At 38.6% G+C, this 20,060-nt stretch overlaps 2 protein-coding genes and 1 non-coding gene across 10 annotated transcripts in view; 1 reads left to right on the top strand and 2 right to left on the bottom strand.

The window, feature by feature from the left end:
- NimA (Nimrod A) overlaps window positions 1-20,060 on the top strand; it is a 126,181-nt gene that overhangs the window by 18,494 nt on the left and 87,627 nt on the right. For 4 of the 6 annotated variants that reach the window (XM_022086217.2, XM_022086235.2, XM_022086228.2 and 1 more), the window contains 6 exons: window positions 16-142; window positions 1,293-1,458; window positions 3,554-3,671; window positions 5,498-6,474; window positions 11,782-11,922; window positions 15,665-18,488. In XM_022086217.2, coding sequence (XP_021941909.2) covers window positions 16-142; window positions 1,293-1,458; window positions 3,554-3,671; window positions 5,498-6,474; window positions 11,782-11,922; window positions 15,665-15,828 — 1,693 coding nt within the window. In that variant the 3' untranslated portion in view covers window positions 15,829-18,488. Of the gene's footprint in view, window positions 1-15; window positions 143-1,292; window positions 1,459-3,553; window positions 3,672-5,497; window positions 6,475-11,781; window positions 11,923-15,664; window positions 18,625-20,060 lie in introns of those variants that run through there. The other 2 variants (XR_015536938.1, XR_015536946.1) reach the window with 1 other exon arrangement.
- Window positions 9,883-9,954, bottom strand: TRNAW-CCA (transfer RNA tryptophan (anticodon CCA)). Its single transcript has one exon. It is a non-coding gene; the product is annotated as a tRNA-Trp (tRNA).
- The window catches only part of LOC110840990 (angiotensin-converting enzyme-like), a 31,780-nt gene continuing 30,990 nt past the window's right edge, over window positions 19,271-20,060 (bottom strand). For all 3 annotated transcript variants that reach the window (XM_087354958.1, XM_087354918.1, XM_087355013.1), the window contains exon 14: window positions 19,271-19,528. In XM_087354958.1, the coding sequence (XP_087211084.1) occupies window positions 19,419-19,528 (110 nt within the window). In that variant the 3' untranslated portion in view covers window positions 19,271-19,418. The remainder of the gene's footprint in view (window positions 19,529-20,060) is intronic.

The following is a 20,060-nucleotide window of genomic DNA, read 5'->3' as shown; positions in this document are numbered from 1 at the left end:
TCGTTACTCTTTTAGGTACAATGTGACGATGCGAGTCGTTGTGAAGGAACCAATGAGAGTTAAGACGTACACGTGGTGTTTGAAGGTACCACCACGCTGCACCAAATACAAGATCGAGATGAAAGACAAGTTCATGATTCAGGTTAGTAGCAGACACAGAACACGTGTCACTTTCGTCTGGAGGTTGAATGACCGGTGGAGACATTGTTGCTCTTTGAACTCGCCTGTATCCATATCTTATTGTCTGTATCTGCCTTTCCCAAATTAGGAACAGTGGCCTCCTCCTCCTCCTCCTCCTTCTTCTTCTTCTTCTTCTTCTTCTTCTTCTTCTTCTTCTTCTTCTTCTTCTTCTTGCTCGCTAGCGTTTCTCAACCTACGGTACGCGTACCACTGGTACTAAGTAAGAAAATCAAAATATAGTTTTAACAAAAAAGGTTTTCCCTGAATGTATTTGGTTAGTGGTACATTTAATGTGTTAAATTATAATTAGTGGTACGCCAGCGAAAAATGCTGAGAATCCCTGGTCTGGAACAAATTGGTAAATGGTCACATTATATTATAACCATACAGTTTAATATATTTACAGTTCTCGATACTTCTGAATAGCATTTTAAATAATTTGTTGTAGTTCTGAGACCTCAAACTTTTTATTCGCATCAAGGGAGCCTCAGATTAAAAGTCTGAGAACCACTGATCTATATTCTCGTACCAGTTCTGAGCTACATTTTTTTTAAAAAAAACAGAGTATACAAAAAATGTAAAGGAGTTGGGGAATTCTGACTACATGAATATTTTTTAAATAAGCAACTTCCAGCCTAATCATGTTAACTGGGTCCCTTGTCATCTTGTCAGATTGCGGGTGGATGTGGATACCGCCAGGTAAATATAGCAGCTGTTATTACACTGAATAAGCATTCGCGGAGGCCGACAAGGGGTGGTCATCCCGCTTCTGAGTTGGGCACCGGTCATTCAACCAGCATGTTGCGAAATGTTTTAAAGGGTCTCGAAACGGATTATTTTGATACGAAATTCGTTCAAAAAATTTTATTTAACAACGCAAAGGGCGTATATAAGACTGAGTATAATATTAAAATCGATTATAGGGAAGCAGGGTGTAAAGTTATGGACTGGATTGAACTGGTTTAAGATAGGGAACGGTGATGGGCTTTTGTGAACACGGTAATGAACATTCGGGCTCTATTAAAGGCGAGCTGGTCCGTGCAGTGACTTGTTGGTGGTGTTGTGGTGGGACCCACGTCGCGGTCTGGGATTAAGACATTGATCTGTTTCAGACGGAGTTGCGTGAGCGAGTGGTGGATATTTGCTGTGCGGGATACGAACCGGACCGGACCGAGGCGTTCTGTGTGCCAGTGTGCAGCGGATGTCTGCACGGAGTGTGTGCCAGTTCAGACACTTGCCTCTGCGAGCCAGGCTACACGGGCGAGCGTTGCGATACCGGTGAGGAATGCCATTCGATGCGAATTCCTGTGCTGTTACATAATCATTTTATAGGATGCTGCGAAGAAATGAGAAATACGTACTAAATTCCCGTTGTGATTTCCATAGCCGTTAATAAAAGATTCCAAGAAATAATGCTAATTAGGCAAAATTTTGCTGTGTACTGTACAACATTGTACCGCCGATGCCCTACACAAAATTATCTCATACATTTTAATTGAATAGGATGTAGACTTATTAAAACATAGACGTTTTTTCGTAATGTTTGTTACTTCACTGTGTGAAAGTTAAAATAAATAAATAAATATATATATATAGAGAGAGAGAGAGAAGAGAGAGAGAGCGTGACAGAGAAAAGAACTTGAAACTTGCCGCTTTATACAGGGTGTTTCAAAAGCAGCTTTACAACTTGAGGGCGAGATATTGGTGAACTGATACGAGAAACAAATAATTTCAGAACATAGAAATGTAGTCAAACACTTCAAGTTTTATGTCCATCAGAATTTTATGGTTCAATGTGACTTCCATTTGTTATGCGGCAGACGTCTCATCTGTAGCCAATTTCTTGCCACACGCGGTGTAGCATCTCCGGTGTCACTTCAGCAACTGGGGCGGTAATTCGAGTTCGGAGTTCGGCCACATTTGCAGGTAAGGGTGGCACGTACACTCGATCTTTAACAAATCCCCCACAAGAAAAAATCTAAGAGTGTTAGATCCGGGGAACGAGGTGGCCCACCGACCTGGGAAACGGTAGTTGAGGTCTTCGTAACACTCACCACACAGTCAAATGTGGAATCCCACTTTCCCGAGATGCACGTCTCGTTGACTTGCGTGGACTTCGAGCGAAACTCTCCCTAATCTGTTCCACGGTGTCTTCAGAAACACGTGGCCTACAGACTTTCTTGGTATGGCACACAGATCATCCAGTCTCAACAATGAAATGTCTTGTGATCTCAATTACTTGTTTAACCGTGGATGTTGATCATCGAACAAGTCTTTTAGTTGGGATAGTCGTTGGTTCGGAGCGGAGCTAAGTCCGGCTCAAGGAGAGTTAGAGGTGACTTTTTAACTTCCAAAAACACAACTCCAATTGAAGAAGGATTTATTAAACGGATATTAATGTAGTGCCCAACGGCACTTACAGAATGTCCTGTTGAAAGCGATCCAAAGATACAAAAGAATGAATCCTATATTACTCCCAACATGAGTATTTATAATGCTCGTCTTAGGCATTGGTCAAAGGAGTTGGGGCTGTAACAGTATGCACGTGGTGGTGACACATGAGAGTTGCACAAAGACAACTCCAAGCATGTGTGCACTTTTGTGTCAGGCAGCCTTTGTTCCCCTCGATTAGTCATAACCTAAGAATCGAGCCACACAATGTTATCATACAATAAAATTCACTTTTAATTATACTTTCTTACGTCTCTTATTACAACAAGATTCCTGTACCACGAGTAAATTGTAGGCCTACTGGGTGGTTCCTTGCAATACTGGGTGCGAAATTTCCTTCGAACTTGTGTAGCAGACTTTTGTTTCTTCGAACCAAAACACACAACAAGCTCGCTCCGCACCTGTGAAAGTAGCCATCTTGATCACACTGGCCGGGAGCGCTCGCGGTGGCGGTTTTCGGTACTACAGTTTATGTGCATGAAACTTTGTTTGGCTAAATTTTTGCATTGAAAAATATTGCGCACGTCCTTTAAATAAATTTATATTCTCCTGCAAAGTTGTAAAGCTACTTTTGAAACACGGTGTGTTTTACTGAGTAGAATTTATTCAACTCATGAGCCCCTAAGGCACAATTTGTGGACTGAGGTTCAGAAACACTGCAATTGCACATGAGTAAAAAAAGGTGAAAGATCAATAAATACACACGGTATAAAAATCGAAGTTCTTTACCAGTACCATATCACTTTAAATTATTGACACTGAATTAAATATGCCGTCATTAAGTGTTGGCTGTTGGGTTATCAAGAGCTGATTTTAAGTGACGTCTAATTATCTCTTCATTCCGCCTCATTCAATTGTTTCTGTACGTAATTGAAATCTGCTACCACTCAAACTTGTTGGCGCTGCTCCATGTTCCCATCAGAGTGCCGCAAAGGACTATGGGGTTCAGCGTGCACGCAGCGCTGTCAATGCCAGAACGGAGCTGATTGTAACCACGTCACCGGAACCTGCAGATGTACCGACGGTTGGAGAGGGTCCTTGTAAGTCTTCTTTCTAATATTAAATTTATGATTCAGTGTTAAAGTGAATAAAATATTAAACATGGATGTGCCATATTAAATTCTTTAAAGTTTCATGTTGCAAACTTTTGAAATTTAGTACATTATTCCGATATAGCATTTGGGTTCCCGTATACCAACTGCGAAGCTGTTATTGAAGTTATTGATTCTATACGACTAAATAAGTTAATTAGTGGCAAACTGAAATTTAGACGCTTATTACATATGAAAAGCCAGATAGTCTGGAAACATTAGTTCTTTTACGAATGTTCATATTTTCGAAAAGTAAAAACCGTGGATCACAGGCCAGAAATAAACTGCTTATTTATTATTTACGGTGAATATTTATGTTTAATATGATAAGCAGTTTGACACAACAGACATAAATTGATATGAAAGGGAAGTAAAATGGTAGATCTAAACTGAATGAATTTTAAAAATATTCTACATTTCGTATAAGATGCAAAACAATTTTTTAGTTATCTTACCTGTGTGACTGATTTGTAAAAATGTTAAAACTTTCAAAGAGGCAAACACGCTTGTACCTTGAGGCTTGTGTGTTCATATTTAAATATATTAAAAATGAAACCTGATATTCATTTTCTACAGTAAAATAACAATTTTAAATTGCCTTCTTATACATAATATAGGTAGAAAAAATTGTTACTGTAATATTACTAGCGATAAAATATTTTTCGACTTACTTGTACAATTAAATATATTTAGATATTAAGAAATTTATTTTGTCATGTCCATTTCAAACACAGAAACATTGAGCTTCTAACTGTGTACGTATGTTAGAACACATTCAAAGATATTTCATTAACGTAAGCCCAAATGCATAAAAAAAGTCATAACAATTCTTACGAAACTGAAAAATAGATCCCTGTCATGGTGCACTTTTATTATCAAAATTATCTCTACAAATGTAGTTCTTTAAATACCCCCATTCAAAAAATGTTGATTGCAATTTTGAAAAGTGCGTCGTTTTCTCTCACAAACATTTGTATAAGACATTGCTGTGAAGTATAGAACTCTTCCTTTAAATAAAATATAACAACTACAGGGGTCCAAATGATTATATTCTGTCACATATCACAAATAAGACGAGTGTACAAGAAATTCCATCAAGTCGACAGGAGACTGATGGTATTCGTCATATTACATTTATTATAAAACAAATACTGAAAAAAAATCTTTAGCATTCAACTTCACAAAATTCCTTACGCACATGATAAGATACTGGTGAAAAATTCATTAAACCTGTTTAAGTCAAATACACATGAGTTTAAAGGCTTAAATATGGTTACTTTCTTAAGTTGTAACAAATGTATAAAGCGAAGCTTTCGTGGCGACTGAAGTTGACGAAAGGTTCTCGTGTTATAGTCGGCGCAGTAGTTTTTGGCCGGTTGAATTTTCAAGGGGAAGGCTAGGAGCGAGTCACTTGTGCGATAGTATAATGTTGACTGCACCGAGGAGCTTGTCTGACTGAACGCCCAAACAAAAGAAATACACTGACCGTGCCACCTCAGATACACAGAGTAGGCCCGCCCGCCAGCTCCGCTAGCTTCTCCACCGGCCAAAAACTACTACGCCGATTATACATCCGCGTCAGGTGGCTGAACGGTAGAAGGCAGTTCAGCCAACTGACGCGGCTTGTAACACGACAGTCTTTCATCATATAACAAATGGTTGACCTTGTACATTATTATCTCTTGTAATCTCTTCACTACAAATGTTTTCGACGCACATTTTAATTACTCGTACTAAATCATTTCATCTTTTATAACGAAACAATTCCATTCCAGATGTGATATTGCCTGCACCGAGGGGACCTATGGCCACGAATGTATGAAAGAATGTGCATGTGAACTTGGTAACAGGTTCAAACACTCAACCTGCCACCACATAACGGGAGAATGCAGATTACCAGACGAGACCTCAGTTGACAACCAGGGGTTGGAGACATATCCTACAACTTCACTTCCAAAGATATATACAACCAGCAAACCCATGGAAACACAAACTCATGACGAAGGAGCTGGTAATAACAAAGATCTTGATGTAAACAGACAAATAGACGATAATACTGGCACAGTCTTACGAGAAACAGAAGTCAGTGATCCTCAGACAGAAGACATTCCACTTTCAGAGACGGAAATAAGCGTCTTTTCGACTGATGATAAATTTACCACATCTGTGACAAGCACAACTACTTCCTCATCTGTGATATCTCCTCTTACCACAGAAAATGAAGTCGGAAAACAGATACCTAACGAAGTTCGTAACAATTCAGTGACGAGTAATATCCCATTACCTGATCATGAAACTAATAAACTTGATTCTGAAACAGACACGAAGGAAGACGATGATAAAGATTTTTCAGAAGAAAGTGAACAGCCAGCCACAATAAAAATCGAAGAAATTGAGCAGACGACTGAAGAAATAGAAATTACAGAACCACAAAACATAAAGATTCCACCACGCGGTGTAATAATCGTTTCTGATGGTTTGCTATCTGAAAGAAGAGATGAAGACGACAGTGAGGAATCTACAAGCGGTGTCTGGAACCTGGTGTCTAGTGCAAGCGTGGCTGGAGGAGTTGCTCTGTTGCTAATTGTGTTGGCGGCAGTGACGCTGTTTGTGTCGCATCGCAGAAACAAGGCAAAGATGTCAGTTGCCGAGAAAGAGATTACATCTGTCAGGATGCAACGATTGGAGCACGAACAACAATTTCCTGGACCACAGATGTATAACTGCACGAGGGATGTCACCACACTTTCACGTGAGTCGCAATCAAACAGCTGTCCAGTTTCAAAATGTCCGTTCTCTTTGCATTCTGTGCACTCTCTGGAAATTAAAATTTATAATTATTTTATAAAGGAGAAATAAGCTTATGGTATGATCATGTCCCTGTGTCCATCTGTCTCTCCTGCAACAAATTATGAAATAATTTATATGGATTTTTACAAAGTTTCGTGTAAAAGTTCATTTAGACATCAATCACAAATATGGCGTTCATGTAACCTTATGAGGTTGGCGCCTCAGAAGTTCACATGCCTGCCATGTTGTTATTACCAACACTAGAAAATTAAAACGTACGAAGGCAGGGTGGCCTTCAGTGGCATGACTGTTTTACCAAATTTCTCAAAAAACAATCAGCTAGTTCAAAATTGGAAACGACAAAACCTTACACACTCTCTCTCTCTCCCCTCCCCTCCCCATCTCTCCCCTCCGCCCCTCCAGAGCTCTCTGTCTCTGCGTGATGATCTCATAAGCTTACTTTATTTCGTAATGAAAGGAAACTGGGAGGAAAGAGTCTCGGTTCATAAACAAATTATCAATACGCAAACTTAAACAGAAATGAAGAAAGAATGGATAAGTGTACTCCAATTACTGTAGATAAATTTTACAAATTTGTTCTCTGTGATTTTGCATGATACAATGGTCATTATATATTACGTTCGTACAGGTGGGGGAACAGGACAGTCAGCAAGAGCTGACGTGGGGGCACCAAACCGACTTGGGTATTTTCCAAAGCAGTTAGTAATATTTTTTCTTTTAACTAGGGGAAGCAAAATGTGATTATCAGTAGGCTGCGTATTCATATGTTTAATTTTATTGTCTTTGCCGTGCCTCAGTCGGTATAGTGACTAACTACAGGATGGACGACTGGGGTTCGATCCCCGACGAGGGCAGAGGGTTTTTCGTCTAACCTTTGCGTCTAGACCGGCTCTGGGGCCCACCCAGCCTCCTCTACAATGGGTACCGGGGTCCTTTCCCGGGGCGTTATGCCGACCACTCACCCCCATCTAGTGCCGAAGTCAAGAATGAGTAGGAGCTATATCACCTCTCCTCCCAAGCGCCTACATGGCGTGTAGAGGACCTACTTTACTTTTTACCTTGTCCGTTCCTCTTACGTGACACATAACTGTAAGTCAATAATCACGTGTTTAGCGTGAAGCTTACATATCGTGGATCCATTAGATAACATTATTGAATTACGCCATGTTTAAGAACACGTCTTCAACTGTCCGATGGCAGTGCCACAATTGAGACTGGTGGCAGGGATGCAACTGACTCTACACGTACAGTGACATCGAGTTTTTGTAAGAACACGTGATTAGGCAACTGCGCAGTAGCTCCAGATGGGATCAGAAAGGGAAAAAGTCAGCAGCCAATAGTTAAAAGTGTGACTGTAGGTAGTGTTATAAATTGGAAGCATTAGAAAAATCTTACACACACGATGAAAACTAATCTTCAGTTAGCGTAAAAAAATAACGTAGTTAATGGTAAACACTCTACACTCCTTCATTTGAACAACAAACTTTTGTGTAGATCGTGGTTATTAGCAGTTTGTTGGACATGTAAGAACACAGGCCTACATTAAATTATTGTCGTAATGCTATTCTAATTATAAAATATGTTTTAGGATAATATAACTTGTCATGTAATAATAGACTAATACATCCCATTTATCTTATCGCAAGCCTCATTACTTCATGTTTTGATAAGCGCGGGAATTTTGCAAAGAATACCTAATAGCTTTGTCACCATTTATCTGTGAACTTGTAACAACTCAGCTCCTATTTGATAGATTTTTGTAAAATTTTATAGTGGAATATTTTACGTAAATCTACGTATAAATCGGAAGTTCCGGTGTAACTAACTTCTTTTTTGTGCTTCTAGTTATCTGTTCTATGCCTAGACGATTTCTGCAGGGGCATTTTTATATCAAATCGTACAACAAAATTTAGGACTAGTGTACGAGGTGCGATCGGAAAGTTTCTAGACTGCCCCTATAAAAACCCGTACACTTATCTCAGGTATTAAATTCATCCATCACCCTCGAAGTAGTTCCCCTGGGAGTGAACACAACGATCCCAGCGCCGCTGCCAAGCCTGGAAGCATCCCTGGAAATCTTTCTTTGTCAGCCTGTCAAGCACCATCTGCGATTCTGCCTGAATCTCTTCTATCGTCTCAAATCTCCTTCCCTTTAGCTGAATTTTCATCTTTGGGAAGAGGAAGAACTCACACGGAGCTTAGAAAGGAAGTTGGGGTCGGTTCTTGCAAGATCTTTGAGCTCCTGACAAACGAGAAGTCGATTCTGCTTCTGGTCCTTAGAGAGGATGCGTCGCATGTGGAGTTCTTCCTTTAGAATCAGCTGACAGGTCCCATAGCCTATCCCAACAATGTCGCACAAGTCGTTGATGGTACGACGTCGATCTTCGTGAATGGCCTGCCGAATCTTCGTAATATTTTCGGGCGTTGTGCTCGAAGATGGTCGTCGAGAACGCTCGTCATCATCGACAGAGGTTCGGCCATTTTTAAAACGTGAATGCCACACAAAAGTTTGTGCACGACCCATTGCGGACTCCCCAAATGTTTTCTTTAGCATTTCATAGGTTTCCGTAGCCGTTTTGGCGAGTCTTTGGCAAAATTTGATGCACACGCCATTCCGAAATCGCAGGAGAGTCGGTGTAATGCACTACCCAAACGCCCGTAACTAAGAAAAAAATGCTAATTCGATGATGCCGGCTGGCACACTAATTCACTATGAATGTAGGCCGCACCCTCTAAAGGCAGAAGCTCGTACTACATCCGGTTCGCCCGCTATTGACACAGTCTTGAAACTTTCCGATCGCACCTCGTTATTTAGTTTGTGATATCAAATGAAACTAAGCAGATGCTTATGACACGTAAAAACCCACTTTTAAAAAAGGCACTCACAAAATTATACCAACTCAAGCCAAAGCCCACAGTAATTATGAATTTATTGCATTTCTGTGTACAAATTTATCCTTGAGCAGTGAGTACCCGACTGTTGATCAAGTTCCACTGACACCGTTTCCTTTTTATGGCGCTGTGGTCTACTTTTAAGCAATTTCCATGAATTAGTTTTAATTAACTGTAGTTTGTTTCATTGAATTTCAGCTATTATCTTTAAATGTAATTGCATTACATTGCAAATACAGTTTAAGACTTGCACCATCTTGTACCATGGCCCACCTCGGGTGTTTCGGTTTCATGTGGTAGGAATTAAAAAAAAAATTAGTTGTACAAAGAGGACATAAGGATTCACATTTCAAAGCCACTTTAACAAAAAAATGAGCTTAAATTAAATTCATTTAAATTATTTTCAAGTAACGTTTATCAATAATAACAATAAAATTTATACTTAAAAAATTCTAGTTGACCCCGACGTGATTTGAACACGCAACCTTCTGATCTGGAGTCAGACGCGCTACCGTTGCGCCACGAGGTCTGACGTTCGTTTCGTCAGTACTTGAGGATGTGTCGGAACTGCGCTGTAGTTGCTCATTTTACAATTGTAGTTCCTAACTACAACTTCGTCCAACCTTTCCACCCGATTATGAATTCCTGCATTACCCATCTCACGATAATTTTCTTTGTTGCCTTAACAAGCCTTTAAAATACAATAATTTATTTAAATTCAGTCAGTGTCCATTTGAATTTAAATTCGATTTGTAAACTACAGAATAAAAAAAATAAGAATTCACTAAACTATTAAAAAACATATTTATACTGACGACAAATAAACAATTATAAAACAAGGGGAAAAGTCAAGCTTCATTTAGAAAACAGTGTTAGTGTAATAAATAAGTGGTAGTGAACGTGGTCCTTTAGTAATTCTATTTCAGTGACAACCCCCACTCTTTATTTTTGGGCGTGTTTCCAATTAAAGTTAAAAAACTGCATCCTTAAGCCTTTTGTTACCAGTTGGTCAAATATGAGTCCAGAGGGAGACTTGTCGGCACAAGGATGCTGTTGGATAAAGAATCCATCTCGCTTTGAGGCGAAACGGATTTTGGTTTAATATTCCCTGGACCCCCCCTCCCCCTCCTGGATGTGTGTGTATGCAGCGTTTCACGAAAGACGGAACCTACATGAAAACACTTATTTATCAAAATACGGAAATGTAAAAAGAGAAAAGTTGTCGCAATTCATGTGTTTTCAATCTCGAATCTTCGATTGTTTTAATGCCTAGGACCAGGTGTTACAGCGCTACACTGTTTACATTATCGATACTAAAATCTTACGGCGGTGTTGCCACGTTTACATAACAGATCGCTATTCGCGACTCTTCTGTTTGCGACGTTGCCTTGTCGTGTGAAGGTCTACCCCCCTTTCTTGCGAGACATGTCAAGGCGACAACATCGGCTTGATAATATAAGTAGTGTAAGTGTGAGCTAAACCCGCTTTTCAGTGCATTTCGTCTAAAAGCCCAACAGAATAAATTGTTTTTGGTTGGGCCTTAAGCCGTTCTTGCAACACTTCTTTTTGTCATTGATGTTTATTTAAGCAGTCTTGATTCTTCGGTTGTTTCGGATACGCTGATTAATCTGTTCCTTAACCTCATCACATATTTACAGTCAGTGGAAGCATCATGAAGGATACTTTATCCCCTCCTTTCAAAAAAAAAAAATTTCTGCTATCTCCATACTGAAATTACACTCTTCAGTAACTTAACTAGTTTTTATACAGACTTAATTCATGTGAAGGAAAATAACTGGATTTCTGAGCAAGGTGAAAGGATTACGCATGTGTTTAGAACATACGTACACTTCGTACATACAACACGCTCCCCCGTGTTCAACTTTGCTTTGCATTCCTAACTGCCCCCGCGTCACTTTCTATTTTGATTTCTTTCCTTGTTTAGCTCAGATTTTGCGATATGGCATAGCCGTGTCTCAGTGCGACTTGTTTCAGCCCCCCCCCCCCCGCCACGGGTTTTACATTTAGAAATTCAGTGGCAGAAGGAAGGAGATTTCGTAAGCGAATTAATATCTCTAAAAAAAACTGTCTCAGAATGTTTACATCATGTCTTTTCATACAGGAGCAATGCCTTTCTATTTAGTCAGTTATACGCATGCGTAACTTGGAATGGCAAACAATTTGATGCGAATATCGAGATAATGCTTAATGCTTACTACATATTATAATGTATTACATTAGGTGAAATAAATAAAACAAAAAACCAAGAACAATCTGTAAATTAACTTGAATATCAAATGTTAAAAAACCAAATCACTTCTATGTGCGCGGATTCTCATTTCCATGTGCATTACAGTTGAACATCTGTTCCCGGACACCGAATTCCGGCCTACGTCTAGTCCAGACGGCCTGCAGTTGTGTTTCGGGGATGTGTCCGGCACCATAGCAACCAACAACAATCTCGAACTTCCTTATAACTCCCACAACAATACGAGAGGTAAGTTCACAGAACCAAATTACCAAGCGCGTAACTGATTTCTACCTAAACACTTTACGCAATGGACTGTCGAACTCGTCAAGAATGCGGATTTATAAGTCAGTTCTAAAAACCTTTTTGTTCCTTTGATACACAGCTAATGAAAGCGGCTAGACGATGGTTTGTTTCTACTGAAAACTGTTTTGTAATGAGCGAAATGACACTGGAGAAGGTTTTTCTCCGAGTTCTACGGCTTTCCCACGCTAATCACTAATAGGCCGCTCCTCTACAATCATTTATCACTGTCTCTGCAGGTGTGCAATAATCCTGACCAAGCAGCATACTATCACACCTCGGACCTACGCTAGATGTCAGCACGTGGCTGGTCTCGAGTCAAGTTAGTTCAGTCTTCGAACATGTGTTTACATAGAACTGCAGTTTTTTTTACGTTTGACTGTAGACCTTACTGAGCACAACAAACAAATGTTTAATTTTAGACAATCGTGATTGTAACCAGCATTTTGACCACTATTCTTGTTACAATAACAATAACACAAGATTACTGTCGTTAACTATAGCCCTTGCATTGGAATTTCGTTTCGACATTTAGTATGAGAGTTGCTCGCCAGATTCGCTAGCTGTCGTTTAAAGTGTGGCGCCTACCCGTACCCAACATAGTAACTTACGATTTGAAGTTCCGAGGGCGGTGAGTACGAAGATGGCTGTCTTCTGGGTTGAAGTGCCGTCTAGTCTGGTAGAAATTTACTGATGTTTCAGACATCGTTACTGCCTCTTTCATCAGGACGAAAAGTGATGATTCTTCATGATGGAGGCAGCAAAGACCGTTATTAAACTTTTACCAAACTACACGGCGCTGCAACCCAGAAGACAGCCATCTTGGTAAAGTATATCATGTTACGATGGATACCCTGAAGATGGAAACGATACATTTCTCCAAATTGTTGATAACCACATAATGTACGTCATCACAACCTACCCAAAAGACCACATTTCACAATAGTATGTATTAAATTTTTAATTTTAATCGAAAACAATTCTACTGAATTTTTCGTAATAAGTCAGACATTTTATGAGATAGAGATTTAATTGAAATTATATAAAAGTATGTCAACTGGAAATGTGAACAGAAGCTGTGACGTGCATGGGAAGAGTTAAAATTGTAATAAATGGACAGATAATATACGAGGTAAATAGTATCTGGGATGCCATATATCAACCTACGAAATAAATATGGGCCAGGAAAAGACTTTTGGAATTTGTTACATGGAGTCATTAAAAGATTTTTATGTAAAAATATAAAACCAGAGATACCTCAGAGAATGCATAACGTGCTGTCTTTGCCATCCATCGTGAATGGTAGTGTAGACCAGTGGTATTCAACCTGGGGTACGCGAAGACATGTTAGGGGGTACGTGAAATTTAAAAAAAAAAAATATTATTTTATGATAAACACTGAATAATCAGTAATGTAATTTATTTAATTTATTTTAGATGTAGATTATGTAATATGCATAACTTGAATTATACATCAACAACTTTGGGGGTACAAAGTTGAAGAGAAATTATATCTGGGGGTACGCGAAAGAAAAAGTTTGAATACCACTGTTGTGAGCCACGGTGGTCTAGCTGTTAGAACGCTGGCCTTGTAATCCTGGGGTCTCGGGTTCGAATCCCGGCGGTGCCCGAATTTATAACTTGTGTTGGGCAAGGCCGTGGTCTAGGCGACACGGGGTTTTCCTCCGTGGCATCCCAACAATTACTCCATTCACACACAGAAGAAGGCAATGGCAAACCACTTCTGGATCATCTGCCAAGAACGTATATGAACAGGTCCCAGTCCGAGAAAAGGATGGAAGGATCCTGTTCATATGAACCTGTCGTCAGACAGAACACTACAAATAAAATAAACCACTGTTGTAGAGCAGTGGTATTCAACCTGGGGTACGCGTACCCCCGGGGGTACGTGGAATTTTAAAAAATATATATTATTTTATGATAAACACTGAAAAATCAGTAATGTAATTTATTTAATTTATTTTAGATGTAGATTATATATTATGTATAACTTGAATTATACACCAACAACTTTGGGGGTACAAATTTGAAGAGAAATTATATCTGGGGGTACGCGAACAAAAAAGGTTGAATACCACTGGTGTAGATCACAAAATGTCCAGAGAATAGGAACATAAGATGAAGTCTCTGAGGTCAGTGTCAGGAATTATATTGAGGGACGAAGTACGATGTCAAGAAATATGAGTTTTATTACAAATTAAAAATCTAATAAAAGTTATTAAACTATGAAGTAGAAGATGGCTGTCTTCTGGCTTGTGGTGCAGTGCAGTCTGGTATTTTACCAGCATAGAGGCAACAGAGACCTCTGAAATCGTTTTAAATTTCTACCAGACTACACGGCGCTACAATCCAGAACGCAGTGGGAGCAGCGCTTATGCCACTTATGCATAGTTTTTTAGATCTGGTGTAAAAAGAAAAGATATTTGAAAATATTTAACTTCTGTTGAGGTAAATTTAAAAACACGGAGACAATACAAAACGTTGAAGGACATAACTTGCTAATTTATCATATTCAGAATTTGAATCAGTGAAAGTATGCACTTAAATAGTCTTATAATGGCATAGATTATATAATTATTTATAATTCGTACTTCATTTTAGACTTACAACTTAGAATGAAGACGCATACGCGGCATAAGGTCTTTACAGAAATTCCTGTTTTTTTTTCATGTATACAGTAGATTCCGGTTAAATGGGCCATCGGTTAATCGGGGCGGCAGTTTATTTGGTACAAATCTTAAAGAACAAACCTTCTTAACTCTTTTCGGGGAACTTCGCATAAATGGGGTAGCCGTCTAATTGGGTCAAAGTGTTCTAGTCCCGATGTGTCCAAATTAACCAAAATAAACTGTATTTTGCATTGTTTCGCTTTAATTTTAATTCAACTGTTGTGTTTCTGAAATTGTCCTTGGTCTTCAGTTTTTAATAGCTTACTGTAAAGGAGAATTGAAGGATCTAATGCCCTATAGATCTTTTTGACGTAAATACGTCTATAAGGAAGGGTCATTCGGCAAAAAAGGGGAACGAAAAAGGGAAACGAAAAAGTGTAACAATGGTTACCTAGGAAACGTCGTGTTTACTCGGTATTGTTGTTACCTAGCGGTTAGAACGCTGGCCTTGTAATCCTGGGATCTCGGGTTCGATTCCCGACGGTGCCCGAATTTATAACTTGTGTTGGGCAAGGCCGTGGTCTAGGCAACACAGAGTTTTCCTCCCGGGGCTTCCCCGGTTTCTCCATTCACACACAGAAGAAGGCAATGGCAAACCACTTCTGGATCATCTGCCAAGAACGTATATGAACAGGTCCCAGTCCGAGAAAAGGATGGAAGGATCCTGTTCATATGGACCTGTCGTCAGACAGAACACTAAAATAAAATAACCTTACATTACATTACATTACATTCAGCTACCACAGACCCATCTTAAGCGTAACTAATTCAAGTTAAATAAGCAAAGTCTTAATCAAAATTATCTCAATTGCAAAGCATGTATAAAGGAAATATTTAGAATAAAGCCAATATATAAACTTCCTTTCCGTATAGACGTATTTACGTCAAATTCTCCGGAACCATGGTTCCACTGACACTTTTTTCTTAAATATGTCTGAATGTCCATTAAATACATCGTGTATCATCTTCAACGTCATTAGTTTTATATTTCTTTGCAGCTTATCTAGAGCTCCAATATGACATACCGCCATCTTCCGTGGGTAGCAAAACCAACAGTTTGCTGCCAGGAATAGAACCCGAACATTTATATGACGAGATCCCCTGCTGGCGGAATACTGCAACTACCCCTGTTAACACGGCCACCAACACGTCTCAGTGCTAAATAAGTTTGTCAATGTCAATATCGCAATTTGAAACAGAATGGACGGTTAACTATGATCCGTAATTGATCTCCAATTAACAAGTAAGTTTACTTGAAACAGCGAAATGTAATTCCTTAGTTGTATAGAACCTATCAGATAAGATGAAATAATTTTAAATATTGTGTTAGTCAACAGTTTACTCATGATTAAACTTACTTCTCCCTTAAAAAATTAATTCTTTTTTCAACACCCCCTTTAATAATATCACAACTAATTAAATGAGAAACTTCATCATTCTGAAAAATGCCAATAATTTTATGAACGAATGGTGAATATTATGTGTTTCATAAAATTTTGAATGTTATTTTAAAAAAAGAGATGTAAACTAGATTTTAGAAACTACAGGTAACCCCCGATTTACGCCGGAGATGCGTTCCTGGACGAACCGGCGTAAATTGAAACTCTTTTATAATGTAATTAAATGGGAAGTCAATGACGTGAGTTCCCGGCAACCAAACATTGACGAGTAATATAATGGCATTACATTTAAAGCTCTGAAATAACGTAAATAAAATAAAGGGAATTTAAAAAATATATTTTATACACTTATAATCGGCAATTCGTTGGTCCCCGCGATTGACTGTGATTCTTTCATGTGACTGATGTGTACAGTCATCTCTGCTGTCATGCGATAGTTGCATTCATGTAAGACGCCGACCTATAGAAAGTCGCGTAGTAAAAATAACCCCGGGACCTCCGCAGAGATTAAATTAGTCCTTTGAAAGTTTAAAGCGCCAGGAATGAAATTGCATAAGAGCAAACCCGCATATGCAAAAGTTTGCATTTCACAAAGAGATTTTACCGATTCATCGATCTCATTGGAGCGAATTCGCATTGACGAAACACACGTAATTGCGGAGATGACTGTATTTATAATTTTTATTCAAAATCAGCGATGTACGAATTACGATTTAGTACAAGAATCAGTACGAGATACATTTTAAAACGTTATAAATAATGCTAAAATATGTTTTCTTCACTTTTTGACTTTCTGGTTTCAAAATCGGCGTTATTCTGAATCGGCGCAAATCGAGGGTTACCTGTATATATTACTAGGTCCATTAAATATTTATATATTATTTTTATCCGAATTTTTATACGCAAGACACTCTATTCTGATGCTGTGTCTGTTATACACTCCTAGAGGACAAGAAGTTGTGGGAAGAGATTATGATGTTTGTCAACAAAATTGCTTGTTTGTTGTTTCTCGGCACTACAACCCTGTTGTCGGTTTTCGCCGCCTCCTTTTCGGAGGTTTCTTGGTCTTGGTAGTGCATTTATGAGTAGTGAGTGACTAGCCCACTGCCTCAGCACAATTTCTACTCAATCCTGATTTGACTGCCAGAGCCATCTAGAAGGAATCCGGAGAAACTTGTGTGTGAAATGGCTACTGAACTTTGCGTACGAAACATTTCGTATCATGCTCGTAAGATTCTCTTACATGAAGTAAATCTACGACATGGGACCACTGGCTTTATTTCCCCTCCAAAGGAAGTTGTGCTACCGAACTAACTTTAAGTACAAGCTGCAAATGGGAGACAATATTTCAAAACAAAAAATAAACTCATAAAGTCTTTAGTTGGTAACGCCTCTTGTTTTAACTTTGTCAATTCGAGTTTCTTTTTAATTCCTGTAGTAAAATTACTTTGTTGTTGTCAAAATGTATTACCCATAATGCATTTCTGCCTTTACATATAACTAAATATTATGTTCAAGCTTATAAGTACTTTCAGGGTTAAAATTAGACGTTTCATAGGCACGACGCAAACAAGTCTGGGGTTATGAGAAAACGTGGTAGCTCTAGATGAGCCCTTTTCGTCAGCATGTTGTTTGGTAAACGGCCAGATCTGTGTATTATAGTTGAAGAAACTAGCTAAACGAGTTCTTTTTTTTTTAGAAGTTCGCTACAGGCCTGCCAGGGGGTCTAGTGAGATGGTCTTCTGTTTACATTTCCCTAGTGATGGGAATTTTTGAAGGTATGGTTAGCAGTGTATTGGGACGTAAGGGAGGGGAGGTATTGGCTGGTGGAAGTGACGTGCAGTGCGGACTTTAGTCTTGTACCGGGTTGCAGGGAAAATGTTTGAGGTTAGAATAGAGAAGTACGTAAATATGTAATATTACGTCTGGAAAATAACTTTTGTTTAGAGAAACAATACATCTGTTTTCTTGCGCAGTACAAGGTGGTAGACTCATGATTTTAAGCTGTTGTCGACAACGCTGTGTTCAAACGACTGTTCTGTTTGTGGGTCGTCGATTCTGTTCTTTCGAAAAAGAACCCGTTATAGTGTTTGGGTCTATATTTGCAACGGGCTGTTTATTCCAGTGTACGACAATAATGTGTGATTATATTATAGAGTGTCTAGAAACTTCGGGACGTTTTAGAACGTAGTCTGATCATGTGTTTGTTTATGGAAGTATGAATTTAAAGTAATTTCGGCTCACAGTCATAAGTAATTGCAATCATACTTCCATTTCAATTAAACATTTTTTCTTCCTACATTGGTGATTATATTTAAAAACGTTTCTCCCAGGCTTAAAAATCATCAAGAAGTTACCAGTTACCCGTGTTTATATTTACAGTGGCTGTGTTTTGTGAAAATTAAAATTAAATATGATTCTAGTGTTTTAAATTTAATCTGTGACGAAACTTTTCATATCGAACGTGAACTAATTCATGAGGAAGTACCTGAAGAAGACCTGAAGAAGTTGAATTCAAGTGCACCTACTATTCACTGCTAATCCAGGATACTATTATGGTAAGTTGAACCAATGTTCCAGTGAATGTAATTTGTCAGTTTTTACTGTGCGTTAAGTTGTTCGCTGTAGCTACTAGGAAGTTTTGTTTACAGTTGGACAGACGGACAGTTTGAATGGATGGACTTTATAATGCAAGTTTTGTTTCCTATTAATTTAGAAGTCATTATCCAAGCATCTTTATATATTTATATTACGCTTTATAATTTGCAGGAAGAATGATAAATTCAGTCGAGTAGACATTTGATTTTATTTCATGATGCACAAAATAATTTCAGTTTCAACCGGAATTTATGAATTGGATCAACGTAATGGAGTCATCCTTTCACTTTCGGAATGATTATGTTTTTAAGAGGGAGACACAAAATGGTTAACTTCAAAACAGCCAACATAAAATCTTTCAAAAGCTGTAATTGTAAGAGATTGTCCCATCGCCACCATTTATAGCATCCGTCACGTTGGTATTATTGACTGTAGGAAGTTAAGTAAGTATGCATTTTGTGTTGCGAATAAATAATAATAAAATTAAATGCGATATTCCATTGCGACATTAAGATTGCGAGGAGGGTTTATAGCACACACTGTACAGCTAGTAATAGATATAAATAAAATTTAGTGTGTTTTGGTTCGTGAACAAACTTGATACAGTTATTTATACTTTGTTTTTATTCGTAAGAATCTGTTTCATTTAGATGGTTCTCTAAATGCATCACACCAGACACCCGTAGATTTGATTTTATTGATAACACGACCATTTTATGTCTTTAAATGTACTGCATTCAGGGCAGAGTTGCCATCAGCGTGACGAAGTCTGTTCACGGTCTGCGTCACGTGTCTCTTCCTCGACTTTTCTTCTGTCATCCTCGTATTCGACAGAATCCAGATCCTCTCGGCTTGCTATGCAACCTGCAATACGAAATCTTCATCAGATTAATATCTCATATTTAAACTTGCTGCTTTAGCTGAAATATACCAAAGTATGAATTTATCCAGTCTTCAATAATGGGGAGACACGGGGCCAGACACTTAAAACACAAGCAAAATTTTTATGTTTTAGTATCTCGTTTCGAGTCCTCACTAAATTACTCTGTGACTTCGTGAAAGAAATTTTTAACGAAAAAAATAAATCATCGCGTGGAAACGAAGTAGAAAGAATTTTTGAAAACGTAAGCTTAGTTGTCGCTAACAGTTTACCTTAACCTATAATTCCTTCGTCATTTATACCTTAACATTGTTAATCTTTTGTTCAAATTTGCATAGCTGTCTTTTACGATGTATGTAATCAATTTCCCCCCCCCCTCCGTAATGTGAATCGGGAATTAGCGAACACTTCTGAAAAGTCAGGCTGCATTAATGATTTTTACAAATCTCTGTATGTCCATACTCTGTCCCATCTGCTTTGTTCTAACGGAGTTAATATCCATTCGCGTCCGTCTTT

The sequence above is a fragment of the Zootermopsis nevadensis genome, unplaced genomic scaffold (genome assembly GCF_977971745.1).
Source record: "Zootermopsis nevadensis isolate Lab colony 2312 unplaced genomic scaffold, Znev_1.0 Znev_ptg000001l, whole genome shotgun sequence".
In the NCBI taxonomy this organism is placed as follows: Eukaryota; Metazoa; Arthropoda; class Insecta; order Blattodea; family Termopsidae; genus Zootermopsis; species Zootermopsis nevadensis.
This window is presented reverse-complemented; position numbering and strand designations above follow the sequence as displayed.